Raw genomic sequence first — 17,597 nt, 5'->3', positions numbered from 1 at the left:
TTGGATATTTTCAATCTAGTTTACCTAGAAATGTTTTCCAGGATGCTGATTGGTGACTATTTATATAATACATTATGGAACGTTAAAATATATTTGATTCCAAAGTTCAATGGACATATTGGTATTTCCAGAAATTTGATATCGAAGTAAACAAAGTCTGCAGCACCCGTTATATGCGTCAGTAGGATTTATGTGTCGCCTTACTTCTGTATCGGTTGCCCTTTGCTGATAATTTACGATGCCCGCACTTTCCCACTTTCAGTAGTACTCGCCTTTGTTTATGGCACTTAACACTGATGGAGAGAAGTACTCATCACATACTATAGGAAGGCGATTATACGTATTTAGTATATTCTTTCTCCCTTTGTAGTTTATCGTAATTGCAACTTAGAAAACGAATATAACGATCAGATTTTACAGTTCGGTAATCATTATATTATTTAATAAGACAATAAACAAGAGCACATAATTTTTCTGTTTTCATTTAATTTATATCTTTAAATAATTGAATTGGTTTTTGGTATTCATTTTATATTTTGGTATGAAAATCGCCTCATAGCGTATACAGTTTGTTTTTACAAACACTTTCTTTCTCTGAGATAAAATATACCGGGGATGTATGTTCCACGAATAAGAAATACAATGCCGAGTTGAATAAATATTCATCTAGTGCTTTTGTATACTGAGTTCACAGTCAAACAGACGCACCAACTGGCAAAGGCTCTTAGAATAGTTTTCTGACAAAAATCAATCTATCAGAAAAATATGTTTATTACTTTTTGTTATGATTTACTTTAGATAACATTTATCAAATGTTGCAAAGATTTAACTTTTAAGATTTATTCGGCGTTCTCTTTGAGATTGGAGATGCATTGTCCATTACAGCGGGGCTCAGATGGCTCGAATAAATAGACCCGACAGTCTAGCGAACATCTTTACTTTATTTTTAAAGATTAAAAAGATAAATCAAACAAGATGCGATACAGTAAAAAACAAAACTAAGTCGGATTATACAATAATTTGTCTCAGTCATTTGATATTAATCTTGCAAATCATGTTTGTCATGATATTGCTTGAATATTCTTTTAGGAAAACAGAATAACGTTTCTACATGGAAATGTTGCCATATTTTTTTTACAACTACGCGGTTATAGTTTGTATTCATTACTTACTTTCGAAATTCCAACTGTTAAAATAAATTTTAGTTCAGGTGTAAGATAACACAGAGGTTAAAGAAACTGCATAAAAAATTGTTAACAACATGCAAATTTAATAACCTACCCGAATATGAAAATTATTAATTTTATATCAATAAGAATTTTTGTTGGAATTCATGTAGAGTTTAGCCTTTCAGTAAGTAAAATAATCCAATATAAATCAGATTTGATATTAATTTAAAATATTCAAGATTTCTAGGGTCTTAAGTTAAAATCCTTATGATACTCGAAGAAATCTTGAGAGGAGAGAATATCAGAGTTACTGAGATTCTATATTTACTTGGGAGACAGATAAAAGCGTTCATTCGGGGGTTTAGCGAAGGTTGTTCGAAAACCGCAGAAAATGCATCGAGAATATCAGCACTATTCTTCGTTGAATTCAACTTTTATTTAAGTTTATAAAAGTATATTAAGCATGAGTATCTAAAAATTCTTCTCAATAATGTTGAAACAAATAAATTCTTAGATTTTGAAATTTTATTTGACAGTTGTATGAATCGAGTTTTAGCTGATAGCGAATATTTTGTCTTTGAATCGTCTATGATTATTTTTTATGATTGTGGTGTTTACATTTTTTTATGTATTTAATGTAAATGTACAGACAATAGATATTCATATGCATATCAATGATTGTTGTATGTTTCTAGATAGATACATACAAGAACATCAAATTGAGGTTTGTCACGAAATAATTTCTAAATTTAAAATAACTAAAACTGCTAAGCATAGCTACTGGTATATAAGATATTATCAACTTAAATCTTCGGCAAAACACGCAGCATCTTCTGGTACAAGTTAAATGTATCTTGGTTTTGTAGTATTTTTCAGTCAGGCGTTACAAAAAAACTTTTCTTCATTTATATTCTCTGTATTTAACAAATGGGCCGATTCTAAGTCGAAGCAGTTCGCTTGTCTTATTAATTAAACAAAGTCGTGATGAAGATAAATATTAAAATTCTACCAACCATATATTATATTAAAACTTTTGAAGACAGCTCTGTATCGTTTAATTTATTTCCTCTTCATTCAAAAGCGCACCGCGAAAGCTCGAACACATTTTTTAAGTGGGTGCCATTTCCATGTTGAAACAGAAATGAAATGAAACCTTCAGGCATTTTCTCGCATATATTTATATTTGAGAAAGTTCAATTACAGCTTTGTTTACTCTACGTTAATATAATATGCCAGTAAACACTGCATAAGAAACGAGTTCTAAAATATTTCACACACATTTCCTTTAAAGTCTAGTTAAATTAAATGTTGATGAAATAGAAAAAATTAAGATACTTTAAGGTGATTCTTAAAAACTATTTTTAAATTCAATTTTTTTTTTATTTTATATAATATAGTAAATTTAAGTAATATAGTATATAATATAGTCAACATCCCCCCATAAAGCGCTGTAAGAAGTCATCAATCATCAGGCTTTCTCTTCCTTAAAACCAGAACATAACAATACAAAGTATTGCTGTTTAGCGGCAGAATATGTGATGAGGGGGTGGTTCCTACCGAGACGGGCTTGCACAAAGACCTACCACCAAGTGGCAAAACCTTACTACTTAGTATAAAGCCAAGTACATATAATGATTTCATAAAATGAATGAATGAATATTAGTACATTTATTTTAACATTGCTAATAAATATTCGAAGCTACTATAACATTTTGAGAAACGCTGAAAACTAGCAATTATATAATAACCCACAAAAGATCGTGATATATAATGAAATATTATTTCTTTAAGCTAACTATCGATTTTCTTTGTGTCCATATTTGAATGTACTTTAAATACGAAAGCTGACAGTGAATGACTATTTCAAAAGGCATAACTGAAGTTAGTACGACTTCGTAAAGCCGTCGATGTGTAGAGTAAGCCTGTTTTTCAGAGCTGAAATGATAGGGCCTCGCATTGTCACGACGTATATCACTATTCGAAAAATTTTATCATAGCACCAAATTGTCCTAGTATTGTTAGATGATTGACTATTCGCTGAAAAGGATCACGATCACGAAGATCAGGCTATCTGTACTCTTTCAACAATACCGACTATTACTCAAATACTAGTAGGTGTAACGACACCTACTCATGATTTATCTTTGTATTTATGGGTATGGAGTCGAAGGTTTCTGATTTTTTTTGTATGATGTAGGTAGGCGGACGGGCCAATGAGCCACCTAATGGCAAACAGTCGACATCCCCCCAAAATAAACGAAGGCACTGTAAATAAAATATGATGTCCCTAGTACCAGTAGTTACACTGGCTCACTCAACCTTCATCAAACTGGAACACAACGTTACTAAATATTGCTGGTTAACGATAGAATATACGATGAGTGGGTGATACCTATCCAGACGGGCTTGCACACAAATCCTACCACCACTAAGTTTTGGTGACCACTTACCATTAGGTTGCCCATTTATTCCCATGTATATTTATATAAATGGAATTAAATTTTTAGAAGAGTATCTAATTATAAAATCTAATCCATTAAAGCTCAGGTCGTTATTTACGTTAGAAAAATAGCGCATAACGCAACTTTACAAATCTTTAAATAAAATAATTACTTTATAGAAACCTTACTAGATATTGTATGATTTATTGTTATTCATAGAAAACTTCAAGCAAGTCCCCTTTTAAAAGCGATGGGCATGTCGCAATAGACCTGTGATTATAAGACCACCTCTGTGGACAGATAAAAATAAATTATTCTTGAGGGATCTAGTTAAGGGAACGAACTAAATGATTTCGGGCAGAAACATTTGGAAGGACACCTGAGTCCTGTAGAACGACTTCAGGAACTAGCATCGAAGGGACACGGTTAATAGTTTTAGGATCGAATTCAACAAACTGTTGATGATATGTTAGTTCTATTTGATTCTATACATTACGTATTGTATAACGTAGGAATGCTCGTGACATTCGAGTGACAATATATTTTCTAAATCAGCAATTTTTTAACAATAATCTGTAGGTTTCATGTATTTACAATTATTGATATTAAGGGTAATAGAACTATGGATATTTTTAAAACATTTTATTTTATTAACTAATTTTAAATACAGTCTTTTACAATACCCTATAAATAAAAGCATTATTTTGTCTATTTCATCTATTAGATAATGATGTATGCATGAAAATTTCAATAAAATGTAAAGTTTTAAAACTACCAGCTACAGCGAAAAATTAATCTTCCAGAAAGTTCCCTGGGGCAGTTAACATGCTGATCCAATTTAGATGAGGAAGAAAAAATCGTACATTTTAAACAGTAACGGCAGGTAATTCAAAGTTTCGCTACAAAATAAATAAAATTTGTGGAGCATAACAAATAGAAACGACAGCGTACGATTAACTTTTTCAATGCAAGTAGAATGTGAAACTCTTGCGGTTAACGAAAACAAAATACTTAATTTAAATGGTAATTTTTTCTAATGTGATTATTTAAATTTGTCGGATATCTATATTTACATACCATACACTGTACGTGTTGTATGTGAATTTAGATCGTTGTCACATTTAACAACATTTAATGGAACGCTAAGATCGTCGAAGTCACTGTTGCTAATTAAGAGACTTGGTCGTTAGAGGCAGCGACATTTCAGCGGATGTTTAGTAACACTATTAACTGAAGTTGACTTGGAAGGCTTATTCGTCAAACATTTATTTGCTCTCGTAGCTCTACCCGTCTAAGACGAATATGGAGTTTATTCCACTCTGCCCCACCCAAAAAAATCGTCCTCATTAAGTTTTCGTTGCTTCTTTATCTTTTTTACATTATTTATCTTTATATTGTGTCTATTTTTTTAAAGACAGTTTGTACAAATTAATTATTGCTCTTTGACAGTTGAATAAGAGTGATTCAGATTTTTATGTTCAAAAATAGAATTTAAAAAAATCGAATTCTAAAATATGTAATGCTTCGAATGTATACAATACCATGAAGATCTTTTAAAGCTAAAGAAGAAAGGACCAGACTGTAGAAATTAAAACTGGATACAAAGCGTCTGCGAAACCCCATGAGGTTTTATTTAATTAAATATCGCCCGATTGAAACCACTAGCCGTGAGAAATCTAATAATTCACCTTTTTGTACCCTCCCAACGGGTGCCTCGTGTGGAATAGAGCATTGTTAGACAAGCTCCGTTGAATTTTCTAAAAGGCTGATTCTGTTTCTACTTGCAAGCGCTATCTTCAATCAAATACACAAAGAACTCGAGCATATTCATTATTTCAGTGGGCCAATTAAACTTAAACCTTGATATAAGAAAACAAAACACGCATTAGTAGAAGAACTGTACCAATATTAACATACAATATAAAATATATATTATACACATACGTATGTGTGTGTATAATAGAATTGCTGTCTATTGTTACGTATGTGTTTCTAGACTGTAATTATAATAATTTATCTCTTTATTATACATACTATCATGACTTCTATATCGCTACCTAGTATAAAACAAAGTCGCTCCCCGCTGTCTGTCCCTATGTATGCTTAGATCTTTAAGACTAGGCAACGGATTTTGATGCAGTTTTTTGTAATAGATTGAGTGATTCAAGAGGAAGTATATGTATAATACATACATAATATAATATAGAAACACTGATAATTTAAGAGGTTTCTAATGTGATGTCGTAAATAAACACATTCTTTTGCGCTTCCATTGAACCCTACGAAATAGATCAAAATAATGTACAACACTATTGTACACCTTAAAAAGGTCTATCAGCATTGCATCCATGCGAAGCCGGATTGGGTCGCTAGTATATAATAAGAGTAATACATACAATTAATAAGCAAATAGTTATTATGCATCTATTGGTATTATGGAATACAATTTTTACAATAAATAAAATAGCTGTGCCGTATTGTTAAGAAGGAAAATATTAAAAAAGTTCTAATTTTGAAAATTAAAAGTTTGAATGTTACGCTTATCGATCATTTAACGCAACGTCTTCGAGGGCACAATAGACAATGTTTCTAAAAATGGTGTTTAGTAATGTTCATAATAATGAGTTTTCTTCGCGAAAATACTTTACTCACTTTATCATTAGATCCAAAATTACTCAAGATTGTGTTCTACTATCTATATATAGTCTATTAATAGTCCACTGTTACTGGGAACATAATTTACAAAGGATACTTTGAATTTTTTTTAATTACTGGGAACATAATTAAAAAAAATTCAAAGTCCGTTTGCCAATTTTGGCCAATTTGATAGAAATTATGGATGGCAAAAAAAGTACTATGAATTAATAATAATGATTATAATATCTGTAATGAACTTCTTTTATATAATATAATGATCGCTACGAAACAACTATATCTTTGAATAATATAGAATACTATATTTAGTATAATATTTGGAAGTAGGCCACAAGCCAATTTTAGTCATCTCTCTTTGTATAAATATTCAACAGGTTTGAATCTGAGCATCGTCATAGTATGCATAAATATTTAAGGCTTTTAGCATAATTTGAAGAGATTCCAAATACATTGATGCTATGAAGCTTACGATAAACGCTAGCTTCAAAAAGATAAATCTTTGAGAACAAATTCTTCATCACGCCGAACAAAGTTCGCTTAATATGTTTTATTTTCTGATAAAAAATAAAATTTGAAAACAGTCCAATTTTATTTACTTTTATTATAAGGGCAATGAAAACGGAATATATAATATTTAAATATATTTATATTATTATTATTTTAGATTCCTGAAAGCGGTCAAATATTTCTTTTTTCTTATAGCAGTTCCTTAATTTGAAAGAACTTTAATCACCGGTTAATTAAACTCGAGATGTACGTGACCACCTTCTTTTTCTGTGCTCCGACACTATCTACGACCGAGAAAATCACTGATGTTGGTCACACTTTAAAGAGATATATGAAGTTAACAAATATAAGCCAATTTTTATACTGCAGTTTCGAATATAACTTTTTACTTCTTTTAATTTAAAAGATCATTTTTTTTAAATGTTATTATTATGTCTCCGTGTCTCCACAGACGTAACAGGATCAGGGCCCTGTTTGTGCTTTTGGTATATCTTATGTATGTTATTGCTACGCGTGAGATTGTTTACTATTTAAAAAAAACGATTAAAATAAAGCTGGTTTTTTATGTATACCAATGGTCTACTTTATGATTACTAACAGGCTAGATTATCTAATCGTGACCTGTATCGGAAAAACAAAATTTATGCAGCGAATTTGTAGACAATAAGTAATTTTACGCATTATATATCCCGTCTCGAAAAGAACACGTAGACATTCGTCATGTGACTTCTGTAAGCAATGTTTTGTATGTTACGTTACGTAACTATCTCTTATTCTCAAAAGAAATGTTGTTCATAAATATATTTCTGGACATCGTAATGCATTTATATATTTAGATAAAATATTTATTTTAATAATTAAAAATATCATCCATTATTTATTTAGGATTCAGCCAATTTGAGCAAATCTTGATTTCACATTTTAGTGGCGTGGTTAGTTTAATACTTAACAAAGTAAAAGTAAAATAAAGAAAACAATACTAGGCTTATCACTATGAGAAGCTTCTGTATATTTCAGCGATATATATTTTTTAAAACAATGTATAAAATAGTAGAAATTATTTCGTATTTTCGAAATAGCTTAAAGTCTTCGAATTCGTAAACAGCATAAGTTTTCACCCTATAACAACGATCCTATACCCGAAATCAGACGAGCGTGACAGGGGGCAATGATACATATTTATCTAGTAATATTTATGGCCACCCTGAAAAACTACCGCGATTTTCTTGTCTCATTTCATATTTAAAGTTGGGATGGTTTATGTGGATCGATTGGCGAATGGTGCGTGAATGGTTAAAGGTGGTCATGAATAAAACAATAACTATTATTTAAACGTACCTTTTATTTATTCCTTTTGAAAAGATTGAGACTGCAGACAAAACAAAACAAAACAGCTTTAACGTTTTATCATAAATGCTTAAAATATCGAATATGACACATTTCCTAAAATGGGTTTTAAAAATTATATCAGACCATTTTGCTATTTCAGAATATAAGATTATCCTTCAATATGGGTCTATTTACAAGGGATTTTGCCTTTATCCACTTAAACCCAAACGACAAACAAATTTGTCCAGACGAGATATTATCGAAAAAACCTAGAGACCCACAGCCTTTTGATAGATGGACTCGTTCGGCAAAAATGGGAAAAGATATTTACATTGTGAAATGTACATATGTTTTGGGTTAATTTAATAATATTTTTTCTGTTTAATTTTAACCATTACAAAAAGTAGTCTATTTAAGCAGAATATTCCTTACTATAAATGTTTATAAAAAAGAATGAACAATCTTATGGACAAACTTAAGTGACTATCAACACTAAGAATAATATAAAATAAGAATTTTGCAACCCTTGTTAAACATATTACGCGCCATTTCGCATTGATCTATTCCTTCATAAGTGATCACTCCCCTTAAGTTCCAACCTGACAGGAAGCAGGTGGACAGCAAAGGGTCGATGAATTACCTTGAGGACAGATGCGAAGCGACACACCCGACGGCTTTTTAATGGCGGCCCAAGTTTTATACGCAATTACGTGCGTGGAAATTATGGGAATGTAAAGGAATTATTTTGACAATGTTAGTGTAACATGTCACGTTAACATTTCGTGAAAATTTCAATTGCGAGCTAAAACGCGTGGTATTTTTAAGTTGTCGCTGCTATTTGTCAGCGCATTACAATACTATTAAATGGAACGTTTCTCAAAAGCTAACTTTAATTTATCGTATAAACTTTACTTAAACGCTAATCATACGTTTTTTTGATGCATCATCATCAAGGCAAATGTATTAGATCGATGAAACTATAATGAAAGATGTTTTTTTTTTATTACGCCATTGTTCTTATGTAGTTTGAGAATATTTTAATTAATGTATTATCGACGAAATCTTTGTGCACTTAATTTAATCACAGCGATGGTGTTCTGAAAACAATACAAGAGCAGTTTGATACCTTTGTTTAACAAAGAACTTTATGATAATTTAGTAATAAGAGGAGCCTATTTGAATTTCCTTTGTATATTTAAGCAAATTGTATATTTGTAAGTTGCTCAATACTAAAAATCCAAAACTTTCTTTCGTTGTTCGTCCTACGTTTCTTCTTATTTCCGCTCAAGAAAGACATTTTTAAAACCAACTCTATCTAATAATTGAAAAGTAAAAACCAGTTCATCGTGTTATAATTTCAAGGTATTGCACAAGTGAAAGTCACCCAAACAAATTTATTCAGACATTAATAAAACTAAAGTCGATATTTCACAAAAATGTCAGGAGTAAATCAGAGTCATGTTCTATATTTCGCAGTGGGATGGCGCTTTGAACAGCCATTTCCACGCGTATTATTATTACCCACAAGCTTTAAATCTAAAGATAACGCGTTTCACGTCGTGTGAGGGCCATCAAACTCCCTACCTATGTTTAAAATAAAAATTTAACCTTAAGCGTTTTTATTTTTTTTCTTCTTTATGCCCTTAGATGCATTTATTGCTTATTAAATCGTAACTCCGTTCTCTAATTTAGAGTCTTTTCGTAGATCGTTAATGTTACGACTACTAAATTTGGGAGTTAATTTTAATATTTTATGAGCGGCTGCATTTAAACAATGGTTGTATTTGCGAAGTCTTGCTTTTCATTAGCTCTATTTATTTAGGAAATTCACAGAAGATCCCGCTTTTAGTCTTTGTACTATTTCATTTAGAACAGAGAATATTTCAGAAGAATGTATTTGCACTTTAGAAATACCACTTACATAGTATTTGAACTAAACAGTTAGCTAAGTCATGTAACGCTAATTAATTATTTTAAGTAAGCAAACTATGTTTGTATACAATGAATTATATTTTCCTGTGATCTTTTACATTTTCATATTTTAGTATTAATGCTATAATTTAATTTACGATCAGATTCTCTGATAAAATTGTTTGAAAGAATTAGAGGAAAAACGTTTAAGCGAATTTTATATTGAAAGAAAGCTGAAATAAAATCTCAGATGTAAATTAAATCTGGACCGTGGTCAGAATCCCAGGCGGTTCCAAATGTCGGAGATTTAAGTTAACAGACTTTTTGTTCATTTTGTTGCAGCGACTGGCGGCGGCTAGAATTTAATTTTTGATAACGAAAACATTTTCTTGTCTTAATACGAAATATTTTGTAGCGTTTTAAAAGGTTTTTCGATTATTCATAATGGACGATATTTGCATTAATGAAATACTCTACTACTTCTACTATTCAATTTGAATCGATATTTCCTTAGAACTGTATTGAAACAATAGTTCTTTAATACAATATTTCCTTTTCAGAATTAATTTTGTTATTATTCCAAATGTGTACAAGATTAATCATGTTGGTGACAGGATATACTACTACAGCCAAGTAGTTAAGTTTAATGCAACATAAATATATGTCCAAAGGAAAATGTACGATATTAAATAACTAAGCTATGTCCTCCATCGAGTTTATGTTTAGACTACAAATTGAAATATTCACTTATTCCATATTCAATTTGCCAACTAGCAAAATGGTATAATGGTAAATAATGAACAGTGTCCAACAATATTTGTTTAACCAAATCGTCACGTTCCAAAACGCAAATTTGCAACAGAAGCTTATTATTATGGAGCCCATAAATCTGAGCAATAAATCACATAACTATTACGCCAATTACGCGGCGGTCAGTAGCCCCTTAATCCTCTGAAAGCCCGTCTTAGAAGAAAAAGGGCCAAGCATCGACCCAACTTATTCTCAGCCATGACTCAAATTGATTTATGTCTCTGATAAGCAGATCGAAGTTTCTAAGAGAGCAACTATTTTAGAAATAGTAAGTCGTAAAAACTGTACTTTTAGTTGTTTAAATACGGAATTCTAAAACAGCTGCGGATACAATAGGGAACTGATGGAAGATATTTAAAAGGATTATATATTTTATAAATCCACTTAACCTATAAAATATAATAACGTAACTACCAAATTATTTAACCTGATAAAATTAATGGCAGTTTTAATTACTGAATTTCGAAATTGTTACTCCAAAGAGTCTCTATAATGTACTGTTTACTAAAACTTTATGGGGTTATTTAAAAACTAAACTATTGTTTTGCCCTCGATTGGAAGTGTGTGCCATTTTGTAATAAGTTATCGAATGGTTTTGTGGCTACAAGTTAGAGCGCGCACGACTGCCCTGATTTCCGTGATATTGATCTATGACGGAAGCTCGCAATGCCAGATGAAAAGAATCTAACAGAAAAGGGACCCGATACCATTGCTGTTTACTTGCCGAACGAAAAGCTTTAATTTCATAGCAGGATATTTTTTTTAACAAATAAAAAAAAACGTGTAATGTTATTTATGTAATTGTATAAAATAAAATGTATAAAATTTCAAAAGCTAATATTTCACAACTACAAATAGATATTTTTAAATTGAATAAGAATAGTATTGAAATAGTGTTAAAATTAACAAAGAAGGTTATTAAAGTAAATTTTAAAATGTATTTCGTTACATTATATTTCGCCACCAACGTCGGTCATCAATCACGAGTAATCGGAAGCTATCAATGCAGGAATGAGTATAATTTGCCGTGATCGCCGCATTTTACAGTCGCCCTGAATTGCTGTCATTACAGGCTGTATGACACAATGCGGTACACCATGACGAGAACTCATTTATTTCAAGTTATGTCACTCTCTTCGATAGTTACAGCACTACGCGACGTGTTTGGTCTTCTTTAGAGGAGACCTGGGTATCGATTTTTCATCTAGCTTCCTTTTCTTCGAAGGCAGTACGCATTTCATGGAACTTCCTATAACTATCCTTTCAACGACACGATATTGCTTTTCAGAAAAAGGTCTCAAAACTGCGAAACTAATTCCCAGTGATCTCCCTTTTAGCAAATCTTCTTTTAGAACTCGATTATCATATAGACGAGTTTTAATATATTTTAAAAGTAGATCGATTTCAGAATTCGACAATTTCAATAAAGCAGCAATCGCGATTTTGTCGTAATCTTCGGAATCTCTGTGCTCCACTTCTAGTTTGATATCGTTTTCACTAGTTGGATATATTATTTCCTGGAGATAGAATCTGTTCGGTCCGGCCCCTACCATCAATGCGCATCGAAAGTTAGTTTGCTTACCAATGATCCCGTTTAGCCAGTCGGAATTCCGATCAAGAGCCCCAAGAAAAAAGCTCATAAAGTCACTAACTTCTTTTTGTTTCTTGTAAGAAGCTATAGCCGCTAAGGCTACTTCGGGGAAAACGTCTTTACCTTTTGGAGAGCTAGTGCTTGGCTCGCGTGCAAACTTAATGGGAGCTTTTTTGCCAAACATTTTGTTTCCACGCTTTAGCAAGTTAAGAACATTGCTCAATAATTCAGTAACGTTTTTATTGTGATAACGAGGAATTTTGAAGGTTATAAAATCACGATTAATTTGTAACAGTAACAGTTAATGTTTTTTCAGAAAATGTGAAGGATAACATTGTCAGTGTGTGTAATGTCATTGAAATGTAATAAAATAAGAGCGATTGTTAATAAAGGTTTTATATCACTTACGCATTATTATTGCTCACGAAATTACAACACTGAATTAGTTGAGCAATTCAGAGATATAATTACTTAAAATTTGTGTAATTATCTCGCCTACGTCCACTGTCTAACAACGCACCCACTCCAAAATTTGCAGCAAATTTAACATTAACTATCCGTGAATTGAGGTTGGTAATATTTTATAAGTGACAACATTTGCTAAATTTAAATGTTTGGTAAAAGCGTAATTTAAATATGGACTAATAAATCAAATACTCTAATAAATCATGACAGTTAAATAGTGACTTAACCAACTTGATGATACTTGTTTTGTGAAATTTTAAAAACATATTAGTAAGCATAAAAGACGGGTCTTTTATGTAAAACTTTAGACATATATATACGTATACATAGGTAAATTATACCTTGAAAAAGTTTACAGAACGTATCTATATAAAATATTTTTTGTTTAATGTAAAATAATATTGGGCTAATTAAATGCAACTAAGAATCGTGAAATGCAAAACAAGCATTGTAAAATAAAACTAAGGTTCATTGAATACAAGTTATATGTGTACATTTGTATTGTATCTAGAATAGTAACGTTTTAATAGATTTCATATGTAATTGTACATTAAATTAAATAAATTTATATTTTCGATATTTAAAGGTTCTCTAGACAAAAGTGCCAATTATAAGTATCTATTATACAAGTATTTTTTGTATCATTTGAATCATGTAATTACTAAAACTAAACAATTTCGAAAACTCAATAAATGCATACGTAGGTATTTTTCTAGCGTTCCTAAAAAATGCATTTCAACGTTCATCGTACTTTAATAGCAATGTAAGAATACAGTAATATTATTACTGTAGTTTTTATTTAAATAACGGTCAATGTCATATTTTAGTGTCTATTAAATACAATCTTTCATATATCCCAATTAGAATATTCTCAATTGCCAAAACGCCTTTCAATAAATACAATATAATAAAGAACAGTGGACATCGAGGTCATCGGCATACATCTATGAATGTATGAACAAACTTGCAGGCGTGAGTGTCACAGAGGTTAGGTTAACAATCCAAAACAAAAATTTTAACTTACCCAAACAAGCTTCCTAACAAATCTCCCGTTACGAGATTCGCTTCAACAATCAACGGCAATGCTGTCACGATGAATACACACGCACACATGCGAGAAACGTAGTAAACGTCATAACCAAAGTTAACATCGTTAATTATACCATTTAACACTGTTTTCTCACACTGCCAACAATACACAACACAGCCAATAACTTCATAAATAAAATACTAGAAACACAGGTGTCAATATGATCTAGGACCATTTATAAAACATATTTTTTTGGCAAAGACAACCTAATCACCACTCCTTTTCTCTCACAGATTTCTATGATAGCGAACAGCTGCGGTGCGTGGTTGAACCAAAACAAATACCACTAGAGCCATCTATCCGCAGACTTATAAGATTAACGTTTACGAGAGCATGTCATTTTCCGTTATTTAGAATGCCTGTTAGATAGTACTTGTCAATGTAGTTCCTCCTCTCAATGTAGATGGCGTTGCAAAGAATATTTTAATTAAAATCACAAATAACGTCATGTAGAAAATAATTATTAACTCACTATCAGGATTATCAGGAATTCAGCTTCATAACCAACATAATTTTATTTATTATAATACAAAATAAATGCATAAATGGTTTATAATGTATTATTTTAAGTGTAAACATCTATTTTTGTTTATTAAAAATATTTCTTAACAGATAATGATTTAAGCAAAAAAAAAGTGTTAATAAATATAAAATTAAAAAACTTTAACTCCGCCGTAACAGTGATTATTTCACTGCCGTGACCAGGATTCGAACCTGGGTTACTACGGCCACAACGTAGGGTCCTAACCACTAGACGATCACGGCTATCGGAGTAATTGTGAAACTAACGAAATTATAAATGATATGCTTATAACTACAATACGCTACACATTTTTTTTATTATTTAGTTGGAAATGTTGAAATTTATTAAAATCTAAAATAGAAATTAGTCATAATAATGTGACTAGAAGGAGAGGTTATACTTAATACGATTATTATTCACAAGCAAAGAGAAATTACACAGGTGAGTATTAAAAGAAAGACAGGACTTAAAAAAAAAACATTAAAGAATAATATTATTTAAACACAAAATAATGATCCGTGAAGTTTCAAATATAAAAATACTGACTAGCGACTGTACCCGGCTTCTCTCGACTAGGACATAATGTCGACGTCCACATAATCGTTCATTCCTACCTTTAAAATAATGTCTTTCGTCCCACATATCTGTGCTATTACTAAGATATTTAAATTAAGATTTTTGTACTTATAATTTTTCGCTATAGGTACTCTAAATAACGTCAAACACATATATATAATGTCTTATAAGGTACTAAGCTTATCTGATTTTAGTATTTTAGCATCTAACCTATATCTAAAGCCGATAAAAATATAATGGAACTTGTTAATTCAGTACACTATATTAATTTAAACAGAAATTATTCATCAGCTAACTTTAATGGCTAACTAACAGATCGTTAGAAAACTAATCTATGCATTACTTAAATAATAATATGTATCGGAAGGGAATCCTACTTCTTCTAAGGAACGATGCTAAATTTACACCTTTTAGTCCAACATTGAAAATATAATATAAAACAGCCGTTAATACTTCTGTTTCTTTACATTCATGGAAAATGTACCTGCGATAGTTGGTTATACCTACACAAGCCCCTCTTAATCCGTACTACAAAGGGTGCAAAAAACCTGAGAGCTGCACGTTGGGAGGCCCCTCTCCGATGTTGTTCTAATTACACTCTTGCAAATATATACCTAACGTCTTTGCAATAAGCGATCCTAAATTTTTACCAATGGAATTAAACTTTGGAAATAGATAGGAACGTGGATTTGGAAGTGGCAAATACTTTTAAAACTTTATTCGACAAAATACCCATTGAAATAACTTCCCGCTAAAATCACCTACTTTAAAAGCCAATAAATGACTAACAAATAATGTACCCAAATGTAGCTTTGAATTTTTATTAGAACGAGTTGAGTTAATGCATTAATTATTATAAATGTATCTTAAAGTCTTCACATTAAAATTACTAAGAACCTATGGGGTTTTTCTATGTACCTAATCAATAGTATCGTTTATGATATCGCTCCGTAAAGACTTAATTTTTAACAAGTGTTAGACGGGTTAGTAGGTAGGTAGGTTAGGGTAGTTAAACGGGTTCTTTACTGGTCTATTTATTTACTGCCGTCGTTGAAAAAAATATATGAAATCAACTTCTTGTTCACTTTGGTATAAATACTATTTTTCACAGTGAACAATTTGACATTACTAGAAGCCTCTCAACAGCTGATGCTGGAATGGCACTACTTAGATAGAAATCACAGAATGCTATTGATGTATTGTGTGATTTACCCAAAGCATTTGTTAATGAAGAACACGAAACGCTTTTGTACAAGCTAAAACATTACGGTGTTAATGGTGTAGCTCTTGATCTCATTGCTTCATACTTGAACCAAATAATTCAACCGGTGTATATTAATGGAATAAAGTCTTCTGATTTTGTATTGAGAATTGGTGTTCCACAGGGATCAAATTTGGATTAAAATTATTTTTGTTATATACAAACGATCTTCCTTTCTGTGTTAAAGGTTTTTCTGATATTGTATTGTTTGCTGATGATACTTCTTTTCTTTACTTTTAAAAGTTGACAGGGAAAAAGCTAATTATGACAATGTAAATGATGCTTTATCACTGATACCAAATTTGGTTTACAATAAATTATTTAGTTCTAAATGCCAAAAAGACAGAAGCGTACTGATGCCTTACCTAATGTAAGAAAGCAATATTTAAAGCTAACTTTAAGCATTTAATTGTGATTTAATTATAAGTGGCAGATACTAGAGTATTTTTAGGAATAATTATAAGACTAAAAGCTTCAGTGGATTCCTCATTTATCGTCCCTTACAAGGAGACTCGGCCCCGCAGAATACGCGGTTAGAAACATAAGACAAGCAACTGAGGTTGATACTGCTGGATTAGTAGGTATACTTTAGTTATTTTCATGGTATTATGTCTTACGTCATTTTGCTTTGGGGTATTTACTTCAGGATGTTTTTAATAAAGTGGGTATACTTATAATTGCTTCATAGTATGTTTACAACAATTTTATGTATATTAACAACAAAATAAAACTTTTTGAAAGAAACGGTGACAATCATTGTATAGACACGAGGAAGTCGGAAACTAATAACACCTAGTTTTCGACTTCGTATAGTTTTTACATCCTTTTGGGGGCGCGGTATTTGATTCTAAAATAAGATTTCAGTTATTTTTAAATTGGCCTAATAAAAAATTTAAAGCTCATGAAAAACATTGTTTAGTATGTAGTATTTAGTAGTAAAACCTTGTCTAGTATCTATGTAGTATGTAGTAGTAGGAGTATTACTCAAAACAAGATTATATTAATGATATGGTAGAATATAATTAAATTTTATTATATTTTATACATTATATTGTATACCTGTAATTAAAATGGTGATAAAAGTAACTACTGAGTTTCTTGTCGGTTTTTCACGGTCGAATCATCGAACCGTTGATCGCTTTACATTTAATTCAACAGTGTAACATGTTTCACTGCTGTCTACTAAATTATAAGTATATAAGGTCACATAGTTATAATTTGAAAAATAAATCTAAGAAAACTATGTCCAAACGCAAATTGAACTAAAAG

The 17,597-nt window shown here is 31.0% G+C and overlaps 2 protein-coding genes and 1 non-coding gene across 11 annotated transcripts in view; all 3 read right to left on the bottom strand.

Annotated features, from left to right (window-relative positions):
- Nucleotides 1-14,214, bottom strand: part of LOC113399630 (uncharacterized protein) — a 325,751-nt gene extending 311,537 nt beyond the window's left edge. For all 9 annotated transcript variants that reach the window (XM_064217105.1, XM_064217108.1, XM_064217112.1 and 6 more), the window contains exon 1: nucleotides 13,903-14,214. The gene's annotated coding sequence lies outside the window, so the exon portion shown is untranslated. The remainder of the gene's footprint in view (nucleotides 1-13,902) is intronic.
- Nucleotides 11,605-12,739, bottom strand: LOC135193656 (uncharacterized). The gene has a single exon (XM_064217127.1). It carries the CDS (start codon nucleotides 12,595-12,597, stop codon nucleotides 11,974-11,976), a length of 624 nt encoding a protein of 207 aa, XP_064073197.1. The 5' UTR covers nucleotides 12,598-12,739; the 3' UTR covers nucleotides 11,605-11,973.
- Nucleotides 14,215-14,661: 447 nt separating the features above from the next.
- Trnah-gug (transfer RNA histidin (anticodon GUG)) lies at nucleotides 14,662-14,733 on the bottom strand. The gene has a single exon. It is a non-coding gene; the product is annotated as a tRNA-His (tRNA).
- Between the last annotated feature and the right edge of the window lie 2,864 nt (nucleotides 14,734-17,597).

The sequence above is a fragment of the Vanessa tameamea genome, chromosome 15 (genome assembly GCF_037043105.1).
Source record: "Vanessa tameamea isolate UH-Manoa-2023 chromosome 15, ilVanTame1 primary haplotype, whole genome shotgun sequence".
Classification (NCBI taxonomy): Eukaryota; Metazoa; Arthropoda; class Insecta; order Lepidoptera; family Nymphalidae; genus Vanessa; species Vanessa tameamea.
The sequence above is the reverse complement of the archived record's forward strand: the minus strand, read 5'-3'. Positions and strand labels throughout refer to the sequence as shown.

Coding starts and splice junctions, on each gene's coding strand:
- LOC135193656 (XM_064217127.1), bottom strand. CDS start 12,597: ATGTTTGGCAAAAAAGCTCCCATTAAGTTTGCACGCGAGCCAAGCACT.